General features: G+C 44.1%; 1 protein-coding gene across 3 annotated transcripts in view; it reads left to right on the plus strand.

The window, feature by feature from the left end:
* Nucleotides 1-25,369, plus strand: part of gucy2f (guanylate cyclase 2F, retinal) — a 240,884-nt gene that overhangs the window by 50,257 nt on the left and 165,258 nt on the right. For all 3 annotated transcript variants that reach the window (XM_043692449.2, XM_087988421.1, XM_043692450.2), the window contains 6 exons: nucleotides 4,551-4,699; nucleotides 9,449-9,612; nucleotides 10,197-10,389; nucleotides 15,610-15,784; nucleotides 20,153-20,251; nucleotides 22,869-22,963. In XM_043692449.2, the coding sequence (XP_043548384.2) occupies nucleotides 4,551-4,699; nucleotides 9,449-9,612; nucleotides 10,197-10,389; nucleotides 15,610-15,784; nucleotides 20,153-20,251; nucleotides 22,869-22,963 (875 nt within the window). The remainder of the gene's footprint in view (nucleotides 1-4,550; nucleotides 4,700-9,448; nucleotides 9,613-10,196; nucleotides 10,390-15,609; nucleotides 15,785-20,152; nucleotides 20,252-22,868; nucleotides 22,964-25,369) is intronic.

A 25,369-nucleotide genomic window follows, 5' to 3' on the forward strand; every position in this document is an offset into this window, starting at 1 on the left:
ACAGCTCTGTCTGTCTGATTCCTCTCAATTTCACAATGCTTGTTGTTTAAAAGTTTAGGTGGTTTCAGATACCAAAATTTTAACGTGCATTGATGATTGATATTTCTGTTGCACTGTTATGGACAGGATTTGGTTTGCAAAATAGTGAAAAGTTATGAATGAATCATTTCTGTTTTTTAAAGATTTATTTTTACATAATCAACTGTCACCATAGTGCTCACTACTTCTGCACAGCAGGCAGTAGGTGAGTAGGTATGAAAGAATCATACCTTTACAGGATGGGGCATGACCTATAAGACCATAAGACACTGGAGCAGAAATTAGGCCATTCAGCCCATCGAGCCTGCTTCGCCATTCGATCATGACTGATAAATTAAAGCTTGAGATATATTTCCCTCCCCACCCCTATCCGCTTTCCATAAAGACCGTTCTCTCCGTGACTACCTGGTCAGGTCCATGCCCCCCCCCCCCGCCACCAACTCATCCTCCCCTCCTGGCACCTTCCCCTGCCACTGCAGGAATTGCAAAACCTGTGCCCACACCTCCCCCACTCACCTCCGTCCAAGGCCCCAAAGGCCACATCGATCAAAGTTTCACCTGAGCTTCCACATGTCATTTATTGTATCTGTTGCTCCCGATGTGGTCTCCTCTACATTGGGAGACGGGACGCCTACTTGCAGAGCACTTCAGAGAACATCTCTGGGACACCCGCACCAACCAACCTCACTGCCCCGTGGCTGAACACTTCAATTCCCTCTCCCACTCTGCCAAGGACATGCAGGTCTTGGGCCTCCTCCATCACCACTCCCTTACCACCCGACGCCTGGAGGAAGGCCTCACCTTCCGCCTCGGGAACCTCTAACCCCATGACATCAACGTGGATTTCACCAGTTTCCTCATTTCCCTTCCTCTCCACCTTATCCCAGTTCCAACTTTCCAGCTCAGCACCGCCCTCATGACTTGTCCGATCTGTCCATCTTCCTTCCTACCTATCCTCTCCACCCTCCCCTCCGACCTATCACCTTTGCCCCCACCTCCATCCACCTATTGCACTCTCAGCTACCTTCCCAGCAGCCCCACCTCCCTCCCATTTATCTCTCCACCCCTGAGGCTCCCAGCCCCATTCTTGATGAAGGGCTTTTGTCTGAAACGTCGATTTTCCTGCTCCTCGGATGCTGCCTGACCTGCTGTGCTTTTCCAGTACAAAATTGCCCGTAGTGTTAGGTGAAGGGGTAAATGTAGGGGAATGGGTCTGAGTGGGTTGCTCTTCGGAGGGTCGGTGTGGACTTGTTGGGCCGAAGGGCCTGTTTCCACACTGTAAGTAAGCTAATTTTAAAAAAACACTCATAACTCTAATCTCCAGCATCTGCAGTCCTCACTTTCGCTTACCTGATAAATTTATCAGAGATGGAAATGTGTTGCTGGAAAAGCGCAGCAGGTCAGGCAGCATCTAGGGAACAGGAGAATCGACGTTTCGGGCATTAGCCCTTCTTCAGGAATGAGGAAAGTTGGTCCAGCAGGCTAAGATAAAAGATAGGGAGGAGGGACTTGGGGGAGGGGCGTCGGAAATGTGATAGGTGGAAAGAGGTCAAGGTGAGGGTGATAGGTCAGACTGGGGTGGGGGCGGAGAGGTTGGGAAGAAGATTGCAGGTTAGGAAGGCGGTGCTGAATTTGATGGATTTGACTGAGACAGGCTGGGGGGAGGGGTAAAGAGGAAACTGGTGAAATCCGAGTTCATCCCAAGGGATGAACTATCTATCTCCTTCTTAAATATACTCAGTGACCTGGCCTCCACAGCCTTCACTGGCAGTGAATTCCATAGATTCCCCACCCTCTGGCTGAAGATGTTTCTCCTTATCTCAGTTTTAAAAGGTCTTCCCTTTACTCTAAGGCTGTGCCCTCGGGTCCCAGTCTTTCTTACCAATGGAAACATCTTCCTAACATCTACTCTGTCCAGGCTATTCAGTATTCTCTAAGTTTCAATTAGATCCCCCCTCATCCTTCTAAGCTCCAATGAGTATAGACCCTGAGTCCTCAAACGTTCCTCATATGTTAAGCCTGTCTAAAGACCTGTCATGTGGATTGTTGATTGTAGCATTATACACTGACATCGGAAGTGCAATTGGGTCATGGAATGGGAAAGTGACATCTTTGGTACATGGGTGGGGGGGTATGACAGGCCTTGAGGAGTAACATATTTTGGCATAGCATGGATAGCTGGCCAAGGAGGGTTAGAATGGAATACACCTCGGTATGGGGGCCAAGAGGGATGCATCAGGTATTTGAAGCTGCATACCGTACTGATTGTAACAAGGTCAGCCAGGTGGACCTCAGAGAATGTGAATCCAATCAGGGAGCCCTAGCTGACAGATAAGAACAGGAGTGCCAGGGAGCTGGATCAGTGTCAAGGACTCTCCAAGTGTAAATAAAGGGTGACTTGATGATGGGATACTGGCCTTAGTGGAGTTATTTTACATGGCTTGACACAGAAAGGATGGTGAGCTATGATTCCCTCATGTAGGCATTGATTCATGTCGGACAGTGTGGTTCTGGACAAGTGTAGCAGGTCAGGCAGCATCTGAGGGGCAGGACAGTTGACATTTCGGGCATGCGCCCCTCATTAGGCATGTCATGTGGCGTCTGTGATGTCATGAATGCAGCCTCTTAAAAACCTGGCCGTGATGATAGAAAAATAGGAGCAGGAGGAGGCCATTCGGCCTTTCGAGCCTGCTCCACCATTCAATATGATCACAACTGATCATCCAACTGTTCCTGTTTTCTCCCCATACTCTTTCATCTCTTTAGCCCTAAGAACTATATCTAATTCTTTCTTGAAATTATTCAATATTTTGGCCTCAACCGCTTTCTGTGGCAGAGAATTGCTGGGTTGGGAAACTTGCTGAATGACTGCTGAGGTTTAGGGTACAGAATGGTCAGGAATGGCCTTGGAATTCTATCTGAAAATTGGAAATGTCAGGAATGTGATTGGGAATGGGGTCCCAGCCTCCACTGTTAACATGTTCCTGTGTCAACCTGACTTGAGGACAGTCTAGCTGTTGGACTACATTATAAATTCTGTGACCAGCCAGGTTTCTCTGGATGACAGCAAACCTGGCAGTTAAAGGGAGGTGATGACTGCTGGATCGAGTGTGAAAGGATCTAGCGCAGGATCTCCCCCAGACTCCCTCCCAGTCACCATCAAACATCCCCTACAGCCTCAGTCTCTAATAAACTGACCCTGGTGATCTCTAACCTCAACATATCCCTCCCAATGACTCCTCCAGTACTGTCTGTGGTCATTATGATGGAGACCTCCAACTCCCCAGGTACCTCTGAGCTCTGTCCATCCTTTCTTTTTCCTCCCTCAGTCAGAGACTCAGACATGTTTCCATCCGCTCATTAGCCCCAACCCCTGAGGTCTCTATTCCTTTCATAATGAGCTCTGCTGTGTAGTACAATTCTATATGACCCCTCAGTTGGTTTTTGTCCAGTGAATGTGACCTGAGTTGAGGGAGTACTCAATGAATGGCAGGACATGAGGAAGCTCAAAGGAACAGAGAGATCTTGAGTCGCTTGTCCTCAGATCCCTGAAGGTGGCCGGACTGGTTAATAGGGTAACTAAAGCATTTGGAATGCTTGCCTTTATTAGTTGTGGGATAGATTCTAAGAGCAGGGAGGTTATGTTGGAATTGAACAGGACTTTGGTGAGGCCACAGCTGGAGTGCTGTGTGCAGTTCTGGTCATTACACAATAGGAAGGACGTGATTGTATTGGAGAGGGTACAGAGGACACTTGTCAGGATATGTCAGGAATGGAACAGTTTAGCTATGAAGAGGCTGGATAAGCTCAGATTGTTTTTTTTTAGAGCAGAGAAGGTTGAAAGGGCACCTGATTGAGATATATAAGGTGAGAAATGGCTTGGAGAGGGTGAATAGAACAGAAAGCAATTAAATAAAACAAGTAACTGCAGATGCTGGAAATCTGAAACAAAAGCAGAAATTACATGAGAAACTCAGCAGATCTGGCAGCACTTGTGCAGAGAAAGCAAAGTGAGTCCAGTCAACCTTCTTTAGAAGGGATTCCTTCCGAAGAAGGGTCACCAGACTCAATATTAATTCAGCTTTCTCTCCAAAAATGCTGCCAGACTTACTGAGTTCCCCCAGCAATCTCTGGATAGAAAGCAGCTGTTCTCCTGAGTTGGAGGGTCAGTAATAAGGGGGGGGGGGGGCACACTTTGAAAGGCAAGATGGTTGGAGAGGATTTGAGGAAAACGATCTTCACCTGGAGGGTGGTGGGATTCTGGAATGCACTGCCTGGGAGGGTAGTTGAGACGGGAAACCTCACAACCTTTAAAAAAGTGCTTGGATGAGCTCTTCAAATGTCATAATAATCAAGGCTATGGGCCAAGTGCAGGAAAGTAAACTCGTAGATTTAAAGTAGTTTTGGTAGTACAGGCTTAATGGGCCAAAGGATCTCTTCTGTACTGTATGATTCAATAATTGAGTCATTTGATACTTTCCAGTAATGACTAATTGTTGGTTTCTTTGTAGAGATTATTAGGAAGGTGAAGAAGCCACCCCCTATGTGTCGACCCACTGTCTCTCCGGACCAAGCCCCATTGGAGTGCATTCAATTGATGAAACAGTGCTGGAGTGAACTACCTGAGAGGAGACCGACCTTTAACGAGATCTTTGACCGAGTGAGTAGATCACACCCGAGCCCTGAACACGGAAGAAGTGCTGAGTGTGAGATTTCTGAAGGTGGTAGAGGTTGTAGAAAAACATTGCCAGGGTGGGATGGATCTTTGAGAATGCTGGTGGCCTTTCTTTGACAGCGGGCCTGGTAGATGGATTCTACAGATGAGAGGTTGGCCTTTGTGATTGTCTGGGCCAAGTTCACCACTCTCTGTAACAGTCTCCGATCTTGAATGGTGCAGTTGCCATACCAGGTAGTGATACATCCAGACAGAATGCTCTTGATGGCGTACCAATGAAGGTTGACAAGGGTATTCACCGTCATGCCAAATTTTCTCAGCTGCCTGAGGAAGAAGAGACGTTGTTGGGTCTTTGTAACCAGTGCGTCCAAATGAAGAGTCTAAGAAAGCTTGTTGTGGATGACCGCTCCCAGGAGCTTGACACTTTCCACTCACTCCATCCCTCTGCTGTTAATGTGTAGGGGGGCATGCGTAACATCCTGGTAAAAGTCAGTAATGAGTTTCTTGGTTTTGCCGGCATTGAGAACTAGGTTGTTCTCAGTGCACCATTTTTCCAGGTTTTCTATCTCCTGTCTGTTGTCTGTTTCATCACCATCTGAGATTCGACCGACTATGGTGGTGTCATCAGCGAACTCGTAAATGGCATTAGTCTGATATTTGGTGACATAGTAATGGGTATACATGGAGTACAGTTAGGGGGCTGAGTACACACCCCTGGGGGGCTCCAGTGTTGACTGTTAGTGAGGATGAAATATTGTCCCCAATCTTCACTAATTGTGGCCAGTGGGTCAGGAAACTGAGGATCAAGTTGCAGAGAGTGGAGCTTAGTCCGAGATCAGTATGTTTAGTAATCAGTCTCGAGAGGATAATAGTGTTGAAGGCGGGTAAACTGACCATTTTCCACTTACTTTCAGTTTTCACTTTTCTTGCCCATTGGGAGGGCAGGTAGATAGTCATTAGGTTGGCTGGGGTCCTTCAGTAGCTGTTAATGGACCATTTAAGGGCTTTAGTTACTGGTGAGTTGGAATTGCCCCAATGCTGCTGTTAAACAACACTTAATTGATGAGGAAATGGGAAGCCAACCTCACCCAATTATTTCACCATCTCCCCATTTTTCCACTCCCCAGGGAGTGGAAAAGCATGTCCTTGATCCCCAGTGTTATTCCTGGGATTCGATTGATAAGAGTTCAAGTAGACTGAGCCGATAGAAGGCTTTATGGCATCGTGGTTGTGTCCTTTCCTCTGAGCCTGGGCTCAAATCCCACCTGCTTCAGAGGTGCATAATAACATCTCTGATCAGGTTAAAGACCAGGCCTATAGCCTCTCAAGTTTATAAGAGTGATCACGCTGAAACGTGTAAGATTCTAAGGGAACTTGATGGGGCTAGGCTGTTTCCCAAGACTGGAGAATCTAGTACTAAATGCTATTGTCTCGCAATAAACATTTTGGATGGTAAAGTGAAGCTTTGGAGGGTGCAGACTCAATGGGCCAAATGGCCTGATGAAGGAATTGATTAGCCCATCTTTTAAGGTAGAGAACACTATAAGATGCTCTGTAGGTGTGATTCAAGTATTCCCCAAGACGTTAGAGATAAAAATTAATTGTGATTTTGGTTTAAATCTTTTAATGGCATCAGTTGACCCTCTTATTAAATGTGGCAACTGTCCTTTGATGTTAATCATTAGATCTAATAGAAAAATACGGCCCTTATTTAGAACGACTGCATTAATCTCTTCGTATAAATGACTTAGTGTTACAGAGGAAGTCCTGGTCCCCACTCCTCCATTATCTTTGCCTTTCAGCAGACCGTGTGACATCTAACTGTCTATTCAGACCCTGGCTAACTATAGAATACTGATTAAACTGTGGCTCAGCATTATTGTGCAGGGATAGAAATAAGCTATTTAACCCCTTGAGCTTATTCTGTGACTCAATTCTGCTACTCATGTTCGACCTGTATCTAAATCCCGTGTCTCCATGTCCTCAGTCTCTTTACTGAACAAAAATCCATCAATCTTGGTATTAGCACCTCAACAGTTTTTAAGAAGAGAAAGAGTCCTCGATTTCCACTTCCTTTTGTGTGCCTGATGTCAACAACCTGGCTCCATTTTTAGATTATGCCTGTTGTTCGAGAACTTGTGCAACAGAGGAACTGGTTTCTCCTTTTAAAGAATTCTGAAATCATTTTAAACACAGGTCGTTCTGCTTTAACCCATGTTTCATTAATGCAAACTCGCTATAAAGCGAATTGGGGACAATGTTTCTTTAGCGCAAACCTTTAAAGCTTCTATTGATTATAATGTGATTCCAGCCCCATTAGTTTAAATGGTGCTGCTATTATGCGATTTTTTTATAACACAGGATTGCACAAGAATGGAACTACCACATTATAGCTGAACTGACTGCACCTCAACAGGGGCAGCACGGTGGCCCAGTGGTTAGCACTGCTGCCTCACAGCACCAGGGACCCGGGTTTGATGCCAGCCTCAGGCAACTGTCTGTGTGGAGTTTGCACATTCTCCCTGTGCCTGCGTGGGTTTCCTCCGGGTGCAGCGGTTTCCTCCCACAGTCACAAAGACCTGCAGGTCAGGTGAATTGGCAAAGCTAAATTGCCCATAGTGTAGGTGCATTAGTTAGGGGTAATATAGGGTCTGGGTGGTTTACTCTTCGGAGTCCAGTGTGGACTCATTGGGCCGAAGGGCCTGTTTCTACACTGTAAACTTACAAAATACAAATTTAATCTGCACAAACTATTCTTATCATTTAATCCCTTTAGCCCCAGTATCAAGTGAATCTGTACTCCCTGGGGTGACACATCCAGAACATAGGCCTTGTCATGAGGCAGACCAGACTCTCTCAAAAATGTAGCCTCGACCCTAACTTATCTTCTTTTGAAGAGAAATGTTAAGTGTCTATCCAAGATGCAACGCGACTGATCAAACTACTCAATGTTAAACAAAACGCAATTTATTTAAACACTAGTTAAAATACAATCAAAGGAAGAGGAATTTATAATAAGTTAAATCTACTGGAAACTTAACAGAATAATAGATACAGTAACTATTCTTAATTAACTGTTCCAATATAGTAACATCCCATAAACACACCCCCTTGGCAAAAAAGCAAAATTCAGACACAGATTCTCACATGCAGTTCTCCAATCCAGGAGGAAACAACATCAAGAGGAAGTTCAGAGACAGTAGCAGCCAGGAGACATTCAAATTGAAGCTTCCAACTCTGTTGAGAGTCCAATAGCTTTAGGTGCTACTCAGAAATCCTGATCTGTGAGAGCTGGTTGCACCCATTAAAGCTGTTAAACAAAAACCCAAGGCCTCCCAAGCTGTTTAGCCCAGACTGCTCAGTACCTCTGCCTTACAACCTCTCTTCAACAAAACCAGGACAAAATAACCTCTAAAAGCCACAGCATTGTCACAGACTCCAGAAGGGAACCTGAATGAGGGACCCATTATCTTGGTGACATACTGCAGGTTGCTCAGGGAGCCTGTGTTGCTGTGGTCATTTGTATGTTTTACATTGAAGTGGACAGTGATAGTACAGTGCTCCATACTCTTTCTAACACATGGCTGTGACCAGGACTCTAACCTGTTCCTAATGTCTGCCATTGGAGTATGTTGGAAGGATGTACAAGGAGGATCTGTCTGGGTGCATGTCCCTTAACCATCAAGCATTGGGTGGGTTTCAAACCCAGGGCATCTGGATCAAATGAAGGGATGTTATCCCACTGCACTGCAAGAACAGCCAAGAAATTTAAATTCAATAAATGTGTCATAAAAAGAGAGTATGAATGGCAGCAATCCATGAAACTAACAGATTGTAATTAAAAATCCAACTGATTGACTAATGTCCTTTAGAGAATTATCTGCCATAATGACTTAGTGGTTAGCATTGCTGTCTCACATCACCAGGGACCTGGGTTCAATTCTACCCTTGAATAACTGCCTGTGTGGCATTTGTATGTTCTCCCTGTGTCTGGGTGCTCTGGTTTCCTCCCACGGTCTGAAGATGTGCAGGTTAAACGGATTGGCCATGCTAAATTATCCATAGTGTGCAGGCTAAGATAGGTTGAGGTGGGATGTTCTATGGAGGGTCAGTGTGAATTTGATGGGCTGAATGGCCTGCTTCCACACTGTAGGGATTCTTTGATTACCTGGTGTAACTCCAAACCCACAGCAATGTATCTGACTCCTAACTGCCCTCTGAAATAGGCTTGCACACTACTCAGCTAGCTCACTGCCATATTCTCAAGGGAAATTTGAGATTCATTTTGAAAAAAAAATGTTTTAAATAACTGAAGCATTACTTCTGGCTTTTTGTATCCAACAACTCTTGAGAGAACCATAAAGTTCCACTGGACTTGAGTATTCGTGTGTTCCTGCTTTTCACCAACAGTGAGCAATGGTTGCTGACTTAGCCCCAGGAACCACACAACAAATGTATCAAAGGAACTAGTTGCTTCTATTTGCCTGTTCCTATTGGCAGGTGACTCAATCAATATCCCATTACTGTTTGAGGAAGCCTCCTCTGCACAAACCAAACTACTACATTGTCTGACATTGCAACAGGGTCTACACTTTAAGAAGCATGCCATTGGGTGTAATGAGTTTAAGCTTATCCTGAGGGTGTGAAGGGAGCCAGATAAATGCAAGTCTTGCCTTTCTAATGATTATCCCAGAGAATGGATATTTGATGGACTCCTTGTTGTCTCTCCCGCAGTTCAAAACCATAAACAAGGGGAAAAAGACAAATATCATTGACTCAATGCTTCGAATGCTTGAACAGTACTCCAGCAACCTCGAGGATTTAATCCGTGAACGTACTGAAGAACTAGAGGTCGAGAAACAGAAAACTGAGAAACTTCTGTCGCAGATGTTACCTCCGTGAGTAAATTACATACTAAGCAATCGCTCGAGCTGAGGTTTCCCATGGACTTTGCCAGTGCTGAAGGTGCAAGAATGTGCACTCTCACTGTCAATGTTTCTATGAAGATTCAGGGAATGCTCATGATAATAGAAGGATGTGCTGAAGAAACTCAACAGGTCTGGCAGCATTTTGTGAAAAGTAGAGAGATAGAGTTAATGTTTCCAATCTGGGATGTCTGTTCCTTTCTGCCCCCCTCCCCCAACCTGATTTTTTTAAGCGAGTTTCCCAGTTCATTTTAGAGTAGGTAAGAAACTCTGACATGCTTGTGTTTAGTACAATGATAAAGTTGGTTTCATCATCCAACTATGTAAGCATCAGAAAACTAGCTTAAAACAAGGAACTGGAGATCTGAAGCCAAAGCAGAAACTGCTGGAGAAACTCAGCAGGTCTGGCAGCATTTGTAAGTGAGGGAACAGAGTCAACGTCTTGAATCCAATGATCCTTCAACAGAAGCCAAACTAGCAATTTAATTTCCTATTGCAAAATCTAAAGGTTGTAATTGTCTATCATCATGTTACTTTTCATTCTCTTTCTCTTCCAGATCTGTTGCTGAAGCTTTGAAAACGGGTGGGAATGTAGAACCTGAATATTTTGACCAGGTGACCATCTACTTTAGTGACATTGTTGGCTTCACAACCATATCGGCATTGAGTGAGCCTATACAGGTCATTGACCTCTTGAACGACCTCTACACTTTGTTCGATGCTGTTTTAGGCAATCACGATGTTTACAAGGTAAGGAATCCTCTGGCGACATTTGAGACAGGAATGTCAATGTGGTTAGGGATCAAAGAAGAGCTAGTCCCATTGGTGCTGCCTCTGAGACTGCCTTCACTGTCGCTCAGTGGTTAGCAAGCTTGTGTTTGAAGTTAGAAGTTAGAATGCAAGTGCTAGGTAATGATGTACATTGAATGAGCTGCTGCAGGCTCAATGGGCCAAATAGCCTCCTGTGCCATTACAAGTGAGATTGCTAATATGCTCCCTCTGGTTTTCCAAATGTTTACTTGAGGACAGAACTTAAGGTAATCATTAAAAAGAAATATAAGAAAAAAATCTTCACAGGGTGATTAAAATGGAGAAGTGCAATTTAGGAGAGAGAACATGGTATACATTGAGCTCCCTGGCAGTGAGGGGAGGTGATGGTCTAATGGTACTATCACAAGTAATCCAGAAACCCAGGCAATGTTTAGGGGACCTGGGTTCAAATCCCTACCATAGCAGATGGTGGAATTTGAATTAAAAATTCTGGAATTCAGAGACAAATGATGTCCATGCCAACCCGCTGGGGTGGGAAAATCCATCGAGTTCATTACCAGCCTTTTAGGGAAGGATGACTCCAAACCTAAGTGGTAGATTCCTAGTTTGGGTTCAGGAATTACATTTTTAAATAAAGAAATGAGGAAGTGTGGCACTATCAGAGCTGCCACCTTCTGGATTACACATTCAGTTAAGGCCAATCCACACAAACATACACACCCACACTCACACTCACAACCATGAACACCGACCCATACACTCTCACATACGTTAAAGAAAAATCCCCAGCTACTATTTTGGAAAAGCAGGGGAATTCTCTCTGGTTTACTGACCTAATAACCACGAAGATCAAATAGTCGACTCTATGATCACAAAACCCTGAGTGGTGCACTGATTGGCTGCTGTATTTCTTATATTACATCAATGATGCAATTCCAAAGTATTTCATTAACCTTTTCATTGGACCATCTTGTGACACAGTGGTAGTGTTCCTATCACTGGTCCAGGATCAAGTGCCACTGCTCCAGAGGCGTGTAATAACATTTCTGAACAGATTGATCAGAAAAACAGGTTAAATAAAAAGACATCGTGCACTTTGGGACATCTTTAGGTTATGAAATGTGTTCTCTAATCTTGGTTCTTTCAAGCAACACTCAAATTCCCTCTCCAAACTTGCACATTCCCGTTTTAATCATCCTGTGAAGAGTTTTTTTGCTGTAATTCTTTTTCACAATTATCTTAAATTTTGGCTTCACATGAACATTTGGAAAACTAATGGAAACAAGTTAGCAATCACAATTGTTATGCCACAGAAGGAGACCATTTGGCCCATTGTGCTTATCCAATGAACATCATTAATAATCGCCAATCTCCTGCCTTTTCTCCACACCTTTGCACGCTATTTCTATTGAAATAAGCAACCAATAATCCCTCAGTTTGAACATCACCCTTAAACCTCCTGGTCTTCAATGAAGAAAACAAAGCTCTGTCTGCTTAAGTCTCTCTTCATAATTCTAACCTCTTACTCTCTGAGAACACTGCTTTGAAGTTCTTCCAGAATGTATTGGCTCCTTACTGAAATATTGTTTCAGGGAACATAAAAATCCCTTGCTCATTTTTTATGTGTGACCCATGATATTCCAACAAACAAAGACATGAACATGGTTGAGGAGCAGGAGTGGGTATCTGTTCTCTCACTTAGTACGATCTTGGCAGATTCACTTGTTGCCTCAACTATTCATTCCCACTTCCATCAATAATATTTCAGCCTCTTGCTGACCAGGCATCTATCCATTTCTTACTTAATAATATTCAAACGTTCTGCATTTGAGGAAGAGAATTCCAGACACACAACCCTCTGAGAGAAAAGCATTTGCCTCATCTCTGTCTAAACGGTTCAATTCAATTCCTCTCCACATCCGCTCTGTGAAGACCCCCCTCACTGTTTCAGATGGTTCAATCAAGTTGCCCATTACTCTTCTGAACTCCAGTAAATAGAAGCCTAGTCTGTCCAAACTTTCCTCATAAGACAATCCATCCAACTTTGACAGCAAGTGTCAGGGGGTTGATGGATCATGGTGAATGTCACACGGAGTTTGAATCTGCCTTTAGTTGAAGATCAACAAGGGTTGCTGGTATAACATGATCAGGAATTGGAAACATTTCCCTATATTTTGCTTTTGGCCTCAAGGTTACTTTAGCCAATATTAAAGATTAGATAATGCATGAAAGATCTGAGATATAACCTTAGCTTGTGAAATAAAATAGATAAATAATAGCAAGGAGGCCATTTAGCCCATTGAGTCCATGCCAGCCAAAAATAAACAATCCAGCCTAACCTCACATTCCAAATGTTGGTCTTTAACATTGTAGATTACAGCACCTCAAACTCACATCTTGTGTATTTTAAAAATGTAATGAGGGTTTAAAATGCAAATTGCTCAGTGGTTGTGGTTTGATTATCAATTTCTGGAGCTCTCTTTGGGTAATTTGTAGCCTGTTTTAATCAGGAAGTTTTTCCTCGATTTATGAGAGACCAGGGTCTGACTCGGGTAGGTTCCATCTCTCTGCTGGACAGACTATTCTCTCTTCTTCTCAGAGTCTTGCTTGTCATTGGTTTAGTCACTATTACATCATTATAAGACCACAAAACACTGGAGCAGAAGTAGGCCATTCAGCCCATCAAGTCTGCTCCAGCATTCAATGAGATTTCAGCTGATCTGACAATCCTCAACTCTACTTTCCTGCCTTTTCCCCATGACCTTCGACTCCCTTCCTGATTAAAAAATCAGCCTTGCATATACTTAATGACTCAGCCTCGAAGCCCTCTCTGTGGTAAAGAAAATTCATAGATTCACTACTGTCTGAGTGAAAAAAAAAATTCTATTTCTCCATCTTAAATGTGTGACACCTTATTCTGAGATTGTACCCTCTGGTCCTAGACCCTCCCACAAGGGAAACAATCTTTTCACATCTAATTTGTCAAATTATCTAAGAACCTTGTATGTTTCAATAATTTTACCTCTTATTCTTCTATACTACAATGAATACAGGGTCTAGATTAGAGTGGTGCTGGAAAAGCACAGCAGTTCAGCCAGCATCCGAGGAGCAGTAAAATCGATGTTTCGGGCAAAAGCCCTTCATCAGGAATACAGGCAGAGAGCCTGAAGGGTGGATAGACTCTGGTTTCCAGCATCTGCAGTCATTGTTTTTACTCTGCAATGAATACAGGCCCAATCTAGTCAATCTCTCCTCATCAGACAGTCCTTCCATACTTGGTATCAGCCTGGTGAAAATTGTGTGGACTGCCTCCAGTGCCATTGTATCATGCAAATGACTATTTCATTATCATAACCATTCACTCATTCTGTGTGATACACACACATACACACACTCTCTCTCTCTCTAATTATTACATCCTTCTAATTCTTCCACTGAGCAACTGAATCCAGTGGGGGCTGGTTAGCTCAGGTGGTTGGCTGGCTAGCTTGTAATGCAGTGTGACATGTAAAGTGTGGGTCCAATTTCCTCACTGACTGAGGTTACAATGAAGGGTATGCCTTATGTCTGAGGTGTGCTAACCCTTAGGTTAAAGCACCACTGGTCATCTGTCGAATGAGAGAAAAGCTCTATGGCAGCTCTACATTTTAGTTTAATTGTATGCTCCCGAGTTATTGACCTTTCCATAAAGGGGTGCATGTTTTCCCATCCACTCTGTCTATGTGTATCATCACTTGCCATCCCTCAGTTGTTGCTAGCTCCCAGTTAGAAACTGGTTGCTGATTGAGTCTTTAGCCAGAGTTTGATCTGTGCTGACTCTCTACACTGACAAAGTGCGGCACCATCAGAGGTGACATTCTCTTGAGTAAGGCTGCATCGTAGTGATATCTCCAAAATACACTGAAATGAAGAATGATGGAAACCCAACAAACCCTTAAACATGAAGAAAATGAAAACCTTTAATGGATGGTGTCAGCAAATACTCTCTTCACAGATGACAATGGTCTTTTATTTCCATTTGCTGAGAGAAGGTTATTGGACAAGATACAAACCTGATTATCAAATATGAAGGTGGGTTCTTTAACACCTCACTGACCTCCCTTAATAACCAACCATTCAAAGATAAATTCTGACTGTGCGTGCTCATCTCTGATTTCTTCAAACCACACACTTACATAATCATACAATCCCTACAGAGTGGAAGCAGGCCATTCAGCCCATCAAGTCCATACTGACCCTCCAAACAGCATTCCCCCCCACCCCCACCCTAACCCTACATTTCCATAGCCAATCCACCTAACCTGCACGTCTTTGGACTGTGGGAGGAAACTGGAGCACCTGGATGAGACCCACACAGACACGGGGAGAATGTGCAAACTCCACACAGACAGTCGTCTGAGGCGGGAATCAAACTTGGGTCCTCAGTGCTGTGAGGCAGCAGTGGTAACCACTGTGCCACCGTGCTCAGATGGTGTTATAAAAAACGCTTTAAAAACTATTATTTTTTAAACAGCTTTTATTTATCTTTTTTTCCCTGTTTGTTCATTTTAAAGGCTTGAAAGGTTTTTATTATGCTTTATTTCAATTTATTTTCCAGGCGTTCAAGAGAGACGGAGAGAGAGAGAGAGAGAGAGATTGAGAGAGAGAGATTGAGAGAGATTGAGAGAGAGAGATTGAGAGAGAGAGATGGAGAGAGAGAGACGGAGAGAGGGAGATTGAGAGAGAGGGAGACGGAGAGAGGGAGACGGAGAGAGGGAGACGGAGAGAGGGAGACGGAGAGAGGGAGACGGAGAGAGGGAGACGGAGAGAGGGAGACGGAGAGAGGGAGACGGAGAGAGGGAGACGGAGAGGGGACAGAGAGAGAGACAGACAGACAGAGAGAGACAGATAGAAAGAGAGAGAGACAGAGAGACAGAGAGACAGAGACAGAGACAGAGACAGAGACAGAGAGAGAGAGAGAGAGACAGAGACAGAGACAGAGACAGAGAGACAGAGACAGAGAGACAGAGAGACAGAGACAGAGAGAGAGAAAGAGACAGAGACTGGGTGGTTGGGATGGAGGGTCAGTGAAATTCTAGAGCTTAGATGCACAATGTAGGTGAAATCATGGCTGCGGATGGTAAAAACAGGGATAATTGTGTCCGTTGCAAAGTACTGGAGAATTAGATAAATTCTGGCATATCCTTCAATTGTTTGCAGGTCGAAACCATTGGTGATGCTTACATGGTGGCATCAGGTCTCCCGAAGAGAAACGGCAATAAGCACGCTGCTGAGATAGCCAATATGTCCCTGGACATCCTCAGCTCAGTGGGTACCTTCAAAATGAGACACATGCCTGATGTCCCCATCAAGATAAGGATAGGGATGCATTCAGGTGAGGGCGTTGGCTCAGAGCTGTTTGTGAATGGGATTCCTGAGTAACCACTGTTTTGAAATGAGTGAGGTCCTGGGAGAGATTTTCTCATGATCAAATTTTGGGATCCCACAGCGTGGACTAGGACATCGATATTAATTTGTGATAGATAAAGTTAATTATTAATAACTTTCTCAAAATGAAATACAAGAGGGCTTTCGATGTTCGTCTTCAATACTCGATGTTCAGGGTATGGGAGAAAAGGTCGGAGAACAGTGTTAAGTTGTAACGGTCATTCAAAGAGCTGGTGCAGACAAGGTGGGCTGAATGGCCTCGTTCTACATCAGAATAAGTCTGTGATTCCGCGAATATTGATTTTGTTTCTCCCATCCATCCTCTCTGCAACCAACCTGCCCCTAGTTTCCACCAGAGTGGTGGGGGTGAGCCTTACCCACTTCTTTTAAGCCCAATTCTGCCTCACGACATGTTCCCCCGAACCATTGGGCACTCCTTCAGACAGTGAATAACGGAATCAAAACCCTATCATTTATTGGACCTTGCAGCTTGTCAAGTTTGATCTGCAATCCAACAAGATCATGGCACATTCCCCCACCTGAGCTCCATCTTCCTGCATTATCCCAATATCCACGCATCCTCTCCGTATCAGTCTCTACTGTACGTACTCAAAAACTGAGGTTTCACTTCCCTCTGAGGTAGAGGTGGTCAGAACTGGGAGATAACAGGCACAGCATCACAACAAACAGGCTCTCTGGAAATTCTCGTCTATTTATGGGAGCTTGCTGTGTACAAATTGGCCACTGGGTATCTTGCAGTTCAAAAGTATTCCATTGGCTGCAAGGGGCTTTGTGAAATAAGTTTGAACAGCATTCCATATCAACAGGCTTGTGTGGTAATGCCCTTATAAAACCATCAGACATCAAAGCAGAAATTAGGCCATTCAGCCCATCAAATCTGCTCTGCCATTCAATCATGACTGTCATGTTTCTCAACCCCACTCTCCCTCTTTCTTCCGGTAACTCTTGATCCCCTTGATACTCAAGAATCCATCTGAGTCCGTCATAACTACACTCAATGACCTGGCCTCCACAGCCTTCTGTAGCAGTGAATTCCATAGATTCACTATTTTCTGGCTGAAGAAGTTTCTCCTTATCTCTGTTCTAAAGGGTCTTCCCTTTACTTAAAGATTGTGCCCTTGGGTCTTAGTCTCTCCTACCAATGGAAGCATCTTCCCAACATCCACTCTGTCCAGGCCATTCAATATTCTGTATGTTTCAATTAGATCCCCCCCATCCTTCTAAACTCGATCGAGTATAAACCCAGAGTGCTTACATGTTCCTCATATGTTAACCTTTTCATTCCTGGAATCATTCCCGTGAACCTCCTCTGAACACGCTCCAGGGCCAGTACATCCTTCCTGAGATATGGGGCCCAAACCTGCGCACGATACTCCAAATGTGGTCTGAGCAGAGCATTACAGAGCTTCAGAAGCACATCCCTGCTTTTATATTCAAGTCCTCTCAAAATAATTGCCAACATTGCATATGCCTTCCTAACTACGGACTCAACTTTGAGAAACTCCTGGACTAGACTCTCAAGTCTCTTTGCACTTCAGACTTCTGAATTTTCTCCCCATTTAGAAATTTGTCCATGCTTCTATTCTTCTGTCCTTACAATTTCTCACGTTCTACTCCATCTGCCACTTTGTCCATTCTCTAAATCCTGCAGCCTCCTGCCTCGTCAATGCTACCTGTCCCTCTACTTATCTTTGTATCATCTGCAAACTCAGCCAGAATGCCCTCAGTTCCTTCATCGAGATTGTTAATGTATAAAGTGAAAAGTTGTGTTCCCAACAAGGAGTCTTGCTGAACACCACTTGTCACCAGCTGCCATGCCTGAGATGATCCAGGAGGGGGCATACTTTCTTCTCCAAACTTCACAAGGAAACCTTGCACCCTTCCATGGCTGCAATCCAATCACAACTATCTCTGGGCTATCTGTCCTTCCCTGCTCGCCATTTGTCAGACCTAGGGGTCCCCTGTCCCTTGGAATCATGATACTGTCTGAATTTTCACTCCCATCGTCCAGGCATTCACTGATCTATGGTGAGTCTAAGTGGGGGTATGGGACTGGGTATGGAATTGAGGGCTGCAAGTTAAAATCTCTCCCTGGCCTCACCATGACTCTACCCTACACCACACATGGAATAATCCCACTCCGAGGTAAAATGGAGGCAAAGAACTGTCAGTTTATGTAATGGATGGGTTAAGCATCAAGTGAAAAGCTAGCTCCTATAAGACTCAAAATTAAACGTCATTTATAGAGGCCAAGAGTCAGACACCATGGAAACAGATCCTTCGATACAACTCTTGCATGCTGACCAAGTTTTCCAAAGTAAACTAGCCCCATTTGCCTGCATTTTGGATAGTGAGGAGGGCTGTTGTCGGCTGCAAAGGGACTTAGATATGATGCAGAGCTGGGCTGAGGAGTGGCAGATGGAGTTCAACCCTGTCAAGTGTGAGGTTGTCCATTTTGGAAGGACAAATAAGAATGCGGAATACAGGGTTAACGGTAGGGTTCTTAGTAAGGTGGAGGAGCAGGGGGATCTTGGCGTCTATGTTCATAGCTCTTTGAAAGCTGCCACTCAGGTGGATAGAGCTTGTAAGAAGGCCTATGGTGTATTAGCGTTCATTAGCAGAGGGATTGAATTCAAGAGTCGTGAGGTGATGTTGCAGCTGTATAGGACCTTGGTAAGGCCACATTTGGAGTACTGTGTGCAGTTCTGGTCGCCTCACTTTAGGAAAGATGTGGAAGCTTTGGAGAGGGTGCAGAGAAGATTTACCAGGATGTTGCCTGGAATGGAGAATAGGTCGTACGAGGATAGGTTGAGAGTGCTAGGCCTTTTCTCATTGGAACGGCGAAGGATGAGGGGTGACTTGATAGAGGTTTATAAGATGATCAGAGGAATAGATAGAGTAGACAGTCAGAAACTTTTTCCCCGGGTACAACAGAGTGTTACAAGGGGACATAAATTTAAGGTGAAGGGTGGAAGGTATAGGGGGATGTCAGGGGTAGGTTCTTTACCCAGAGAGTAGTGGGGGCATGGAATGCGCTGCCTGCGGGAGTGGCAGAGTCAGAATCATTGGTGACCTGAAAGCGGCAATTGGATAGGTACATGGATGGGTGCTTAAGCTAGGACAAATGTTCGGCACAACATCGTGGGCCGAAGGGCCTGTTCTGTGCTGTATTGTTCTATGTTCTATGTTCTATCCCTTAAACTATTCCTTCACTCAGAGCTCTGTTGGGTAGGACTCTGGTCTCTGAGTTTAAACTTCATGGGTTCAGGTCCCACTTTGGAAACATGAATATAAAATCTGGGCTGCTAGTGCTAGCACTGAAAACAAAGTGCTGGAGAAACTCAGCAGGACCGACAGTAAAGTGAAAAACAGAGTTATATGTTTCAGACTTGAAATGTTAACTCCATTTCTCTCTCCACTGCCAGAGCAGCTGAGTTACCCCAGCATTCAGTATTTTGTTTTTATGAGTCTGCTTTTTGGCCAGTGACAATTTCTCATTACTGTACATTGAAGTTCCATGTGCCCTCACAGGAGGATGTAAAAGACCCCACCATACAATTTTGAAGATCAGGTGAGCTCGGCTGGTATCCTCATCAATCTTTACCCTCCAAAGAGTATGCCAAAAAAAAAAAAGCTGATTCCAAATTCCTGACATTTTGCTGTTTGTGGAGCCATCCTGTGTACAAATTGGCCACTGGGTTTCCTACACTTCAGCAGTGATGACACTTCACAAGTATTTCATTGGCTATAAAGGGTGGCTCAGCGGTTAGCATTGCTGCCTCACAGTGCCAGGGACCCAAGTTCGATTCTAACCTCAGGCGACTCTCTGTGTGGAGTTTGCACATTCTCCCAGTGTTTCCTCCCACAAACCAAAGATGTGGAGGTTAGGAGAATTGGCCATGCTAAATTGCCTATAGTGTTCAGTGATGTGTAGATGAAGTGCATTAGTCAGGGCGAAATGTAGGAGAATGGGTCTGGATGGCTTACTCTTCAGAGGGTTGGTGTGGACTTGCTGGGCCGAAGGATCACACTGCAAGGAATTCTAATTCTAAAAAACTTTGTGACATCCTGAGCATTGAAAGGGGTTACAAAAAATAATGGAAGTCCCTGTCTTTTTTCACATGCCTTAGATAAAATTCCACAGTTGTCTCTTTTAACAAAAACATGGAGTGGGAAACATGTTCTTTAGCGCCACCAGATCTAGACGTTGTGGTATTACCCTCACTCGCTCAGAGTGCAGTCTTTACAAAGATGATGAAAGCTTTCAACCTTTCCTCTCTTGCCTCCCTCACAGGGCCATGTGTGGCAGGAGTGGTGGGACTAACCATGCCCAGATACTGCCTCTTTGGAGATACAATTAACACAGCTTCACGCATGGAATCCACAGGCCTGCGTAAGTACTGTCCAGTCAGAATAACATCTTAGGCTTCCCATATTAATTAGCTGAGGTTCCAAACAAAGACTGATTATTTATTCTGATTATTGTTCTAACTTTAAACATGCCTTCACCCACTCCATCAGACACAGCCTTACCTTCTCACTTGTATCGGCAATTTCATACCTGTAGGAGGAGGCCATTCAGTCAATTATACCTGTACGGGCTTTGTGAGACAACTGTCTAATCACTCCTATTCCTCCATTTCTAGCTCACAGGTCAGGTGTTCAAGTAGATAGCACCTTCCAAAACCGTGTTCACTACCATTTTAGAGGGACAGGAACAACAGATACATGTAAATGCCACTATCTGCAAGTTTCCCTCCAAACTATTCTCCATCTTGACTTGGAAATATAGCTGGGTCAAAATCCTGCAATTTCTCTGTTGGGGGTCAATGTACACCAAGTATTATTTAAATCTGTTGTCAAATTTAGTCTGGTATTTCATGTTTAAACAGCAGAGGATTTAAAACATTTCTTTGATCATGGCAACTGAGTAGACCTTATCTAACCGTCAAAATATTTATGTTAACTCGATCGATTGATAACTCCCACACTGCAGGTTAGGACTTTTGGAGGAACCAAAATGGGGTGAGTTTGAACTCAGTGCTACGTTCAAATGGCCCTGCAGAGTTAAGGTTTCTGTTCTGTGTGAATTATGCCATCATTCAATCCCCCCTGAGCAAAGATTGGATCAGCCAGAAATGGGACAGGATTTCTGCATCAGCATCCTGATGCCATTTTCTAATGGGTCATAAAGTTTTCCCAGATCTCTGAAAATATCTGCCCCTTAAAGAGAGATGAGCACTTGTGTCTTCCAGTGACTGGGGAGTGAATAGAAGCCACTGAGATCAAAAGAGGAACATTGAAAATGAGTGGGAGCCATTGAGAATGAATGGTAATCGTTGGGAATAGGTAGGGGCTATTGAGAGTGGGTGGGGGTCATTGGGAATGAGTGGGGCTATTGGGAATGAATGGGAACTATTGCTAGTGAGTGGAGGCCATTATGAATGACTGGGGACATCTTGAAAATAATTGGGAACTCTTGGAAATGGAAATGGGCTATTGGAAATGAATGGGAGTCATTCGGAATGAGTGAAGACCATAGAAATATGTGGGGATCATTGGGAATGAGTAGGCTTTACTGAAAATGCATGGGGGTAATTGGGATTAGATGGAGGCCATACAGAATGAGTGGGGGGAGCCATTGGGAATGAGGGGGCTCTGTTGAAAATGTGTAGAAATCATTGTTTATGAGTGGGTCTATTGGGAATGGATGGGCACCATTGGGAGTGCATTGAAATTGCTTTATATTGGGGGGGAGGGGGGGGGGGAATAACTACACAATCAGAACATAAGAACATGAACTAAGATTAGTCACCATCCATTCAGAAAAACTTTTATAAAGAGGGTTAACTGGGAGAAGACTGCTCCATCACGAGCGAGCTAAAATAGCGTTGTGGCCACATTACTCAATAAACTATCCAGAGAATGTGAATTCCAAATCCATTCCAAAGAAATTCTAGATGTAACCAAAAAATATCAGTAAAACCCAGTCATGAATTGGACAGACTATCACAAAAACCCAACTGGTACATTCTTACCTTTAGAAAAGGGCGGTCAGCAGTCCTTGCAAAGTCTGGTTTATTTCACAGGGGAGATATTAAACAGACCCCCTGTCTGCCTTATCAGGAATACGTAAAAGATCCTGTGACACTATTTCAGATCAGAGTCGGTGTGGAAGGGTGGGAGAAGGTGATATGTGGGTCAATGTCTATCGCTCACCAGACATCACTAAAACAAACTGTCTGCTTTTTAATCTAATCTCTCTCCGTGTTCTATATAAACTGGTTGCCACGTGGCAACAGTGACCACCTTGCACACAGTACCCCATTGCGGCTACGATGTGCTTTGGGATGGCCTGAGTTCCCACAAAAAGGTGCTACACAAATGCAGGCTTTTTTTTCCCCAAGCAACCTGACAAGAGCCTTGTAAGAAGGAAGAAAAGTATTTCTTACCATCTATTTAATTGTTGTGGCCAAAGACCCCTATTTCTATTGTGCAGGATAGGGGACTCTGCGACCCCCCATCAGGCACTCTGCTTCCCTTCCCAAGAACAAAGACACGGAGGAGTTCGTCCAAAACTATTTATTCAATTCTGCAGAACCGGGTGTTACCTCAATGGCTTCCCACGAGGCACACACACAGATTGTAATCCCCGCACGTTATATACATGTAGGAGTGGGCTGGGCCTTCTACTGTCTCAGCCAATGAGTGTTAAAGTTCCCCACTGTCCTCCTGATGGATGAGATTATTTGGTTATTCACCCAGCCAATCAGTGTTCGAGTTCCCCGCTTCTCCCTTATATGGATGATGACGTACAGCCGTGGTTGTGGGCGGTCCCTCAGCCACGAGGAAAGCTGTTTCCATTGTTCCATTCATGAAAATCTGGGGGAATGTCTGCTCATGCTTACTACAAGGTAGAGAAGACTAAAATGGTGGCTTTGTACTTACTATGTGCTTACTACAACAGTTAATGAGTTAAAAATTACACCACCCCCTACACTGTGTTGCAGCTTATCGAATTCACGTCAACCAGAGCACAGTGAGGATTCTCCGGAGTTTGAACGAAGGTTATCGAATACAGGTCCGAGGGAAAACCGAGTTGAAGGTGAGGGAGATCATTTCGCCACAATTTGCAAACATTGCATCTTTGTGAGCCCTTTGTTTCTTGTTCAGGAATTACCCCACATACAACACACTCCACTTGTCAAAATGGGGGATATACATGTTGGGGATTGAACTATTTTCTGATAGCTACAGCGTTAAGATACCTGGTACAGTCCTTGCACAGCAGAACAAAACCCTCAGCTGTGCTCCACAAGTGGACTCCTACCTCAGAGTAATGACATTTCGATGTCCCCTGTCTGCATATTAGAGATAAACACCCAATAAACACCATAAATTCCCAGACCCTTGGGAATATTAATGGCCCATAAACCAGTAAATACTTTTCACCAGCTTCTCAGAAATGTTAAAGACCCGACACCCACATTCGACAGGATAAACATTATCTGCAAGATACCCTGCAAACATTGTGAAAAAACACTACATCGGGCAAACAGGAAGAAAACTGACCAGATGAGTGCAGGAACGTCAGCTTGCCACTGCCAGATACTCCCGGTACTCTCTCATTTCCAACCACACAGACAATAAAGGACACAAATTAGAACATAGAACATAACAGCACAGTTACAGAACATTAGAACATTAAAGGCTGAGGGACTTGAGGTGAAAACAGCCTCAAATCCCTCAGCTTTTCCTCATAAGACCTTCCCCCATACCAGGCAACATCCTGGTATACCTCTTCTGAACCCTTTCCAATGTTTCCACATCCTTCCGATAACGTGGTGACCAGAACTGTATGCAATATTACAAGTGCAGCCATACCAGAGTTTTGTACAGCTGCAGCATGACCTCACAACTCCGAAATTCAATCCCTTTACTAATAAAAGCTAACACGCCTTCTTAACAACCATATTAATCTGGGTGGTAACTTTCAGGGATCTATGTACATGGACGCTAAGATCTCTGTTCATCTACACTACCAAGAATCTTACCATCAGCCCAGTACTCTTTATTCCTTTTACTCCTTCCAAAGTGAATTGCCTCACACTTTTCCACATTAAACCATGTCTCAGCCCAGCTCTGCAGCTTATCTGTGTCCCTCTATAACTTGTAACATCCTTCAGCACTATCCACAACTCCACCAACCTTGGGGTCATCCCCAGATTTACTAACCCATCCTTCAATGTTCTCATCCAGGTCATTTATAAAAATGATAAACAGCAGTGGACCCCAAACAGATCCTTGTGGTACTCCACTAGTAATTGAACCCCAGGATGAACATTTCCCATCAACCACCATCCTCTGTCTTCTTTCAGCTAGCCAATTTCTTATCCAAACTATTAAATCACCCTCACTCCCATGCCTCCTTATTTTCTGCAATAGCCTACCGTGGGGAACCTTATCAAACACTTTACTGAAATCCACACACAACAAATCAACCGCTTTACCCACATCCAGTTTGGTCAGCTTCTCAAAGAACTCAATAAGGTTTGTGAGGCATGACCAACCCTTCACAAAACCGTGTTGACTATCCCTAATCAACTTATTCCTTCCCAGATGATTATAAATCCTATCTCTTATAACCTTTTCCAACATCTTACCCACAAACGAAGTAAGGCTGACGAGCCTATAATTACCAGGATTGCCCCTGCTTCCCTTCTTGAACAAGGGAACAACATTTGCTATCCTCTAGTCTTCTGGCACTACTTCAGTCAACAATAACGACGTAAGGATCAAAGCCAAAGGCTCTGCAATCTCCTCCCCGGCTTCCTAGAAAATCCTCGGATAAATCCCATCTAGCCCAGGGGACTTATCCATTTTCACACTTTCCCGAATTGCTAACACCTCTTCCTTGTGAACCTCAAACCCATCTAGTCTAGTAGCCTGGATCTCAGTATTCTCCTTGACAACATTGGCTTTTTCTAATGGGGAAAATTCTACTGGGACAACGTAGCCATCCGAGCACAGGCAAAACAGAGACATGCCAGAGAATTCCTTGAAATCTGGCACTCCAACCGGAACTCAATCAATAGGCACATTCAACCTGACCCTGTAAACAAACCACTCAGAGACCGAACTGCAAGTACCAAACTTTATCAAAGATGTGCTGATGATGTCACCTAGTGAGGCAATGAAACATTTAGAGAAAAACACACTGACCCAGCAAACAAATCCACTACTTCATCCACAACTCAAGCTACAAATCTTCTCAAGAACTCTAAGGAAAGGTTTTAAAATTTAGATTTTACTGTCATGTGCACTCCAGGGAACAAATACAGGAGCTCAGTGAAACAATGTCACCATTTTCAGGGGCCACCTTCGCATATAAAAGATGGGATTAAAAACAAAAATCAGAAATAAAGGAAACAGCAAAAAGAAAAGGAAACAGCCAGGTCACACTCCCCGCCTCCACCGTGAGTCCTCGCTCTCAGAGGAACAAAGCTACAAA

Source organism: Chiloscyllium plagiosum, unplaced genomic scaffold, assembly GCF_037043375.1.
Source record: "Chiloscyllium plagiosum isolate Xiang-an unplaced genomic scaffold, Cpla_swu_hap1 HiC_scaffold_6, whole genome shotgun sequence".
Taxonomy (NCBI): Eukaryota; Metazoa; Chordata; class Chondrichthyes; order Orectolobiformes; family Hemiscylliidae; genus Chiloscyllium; species Chiloscyllium plagiosum.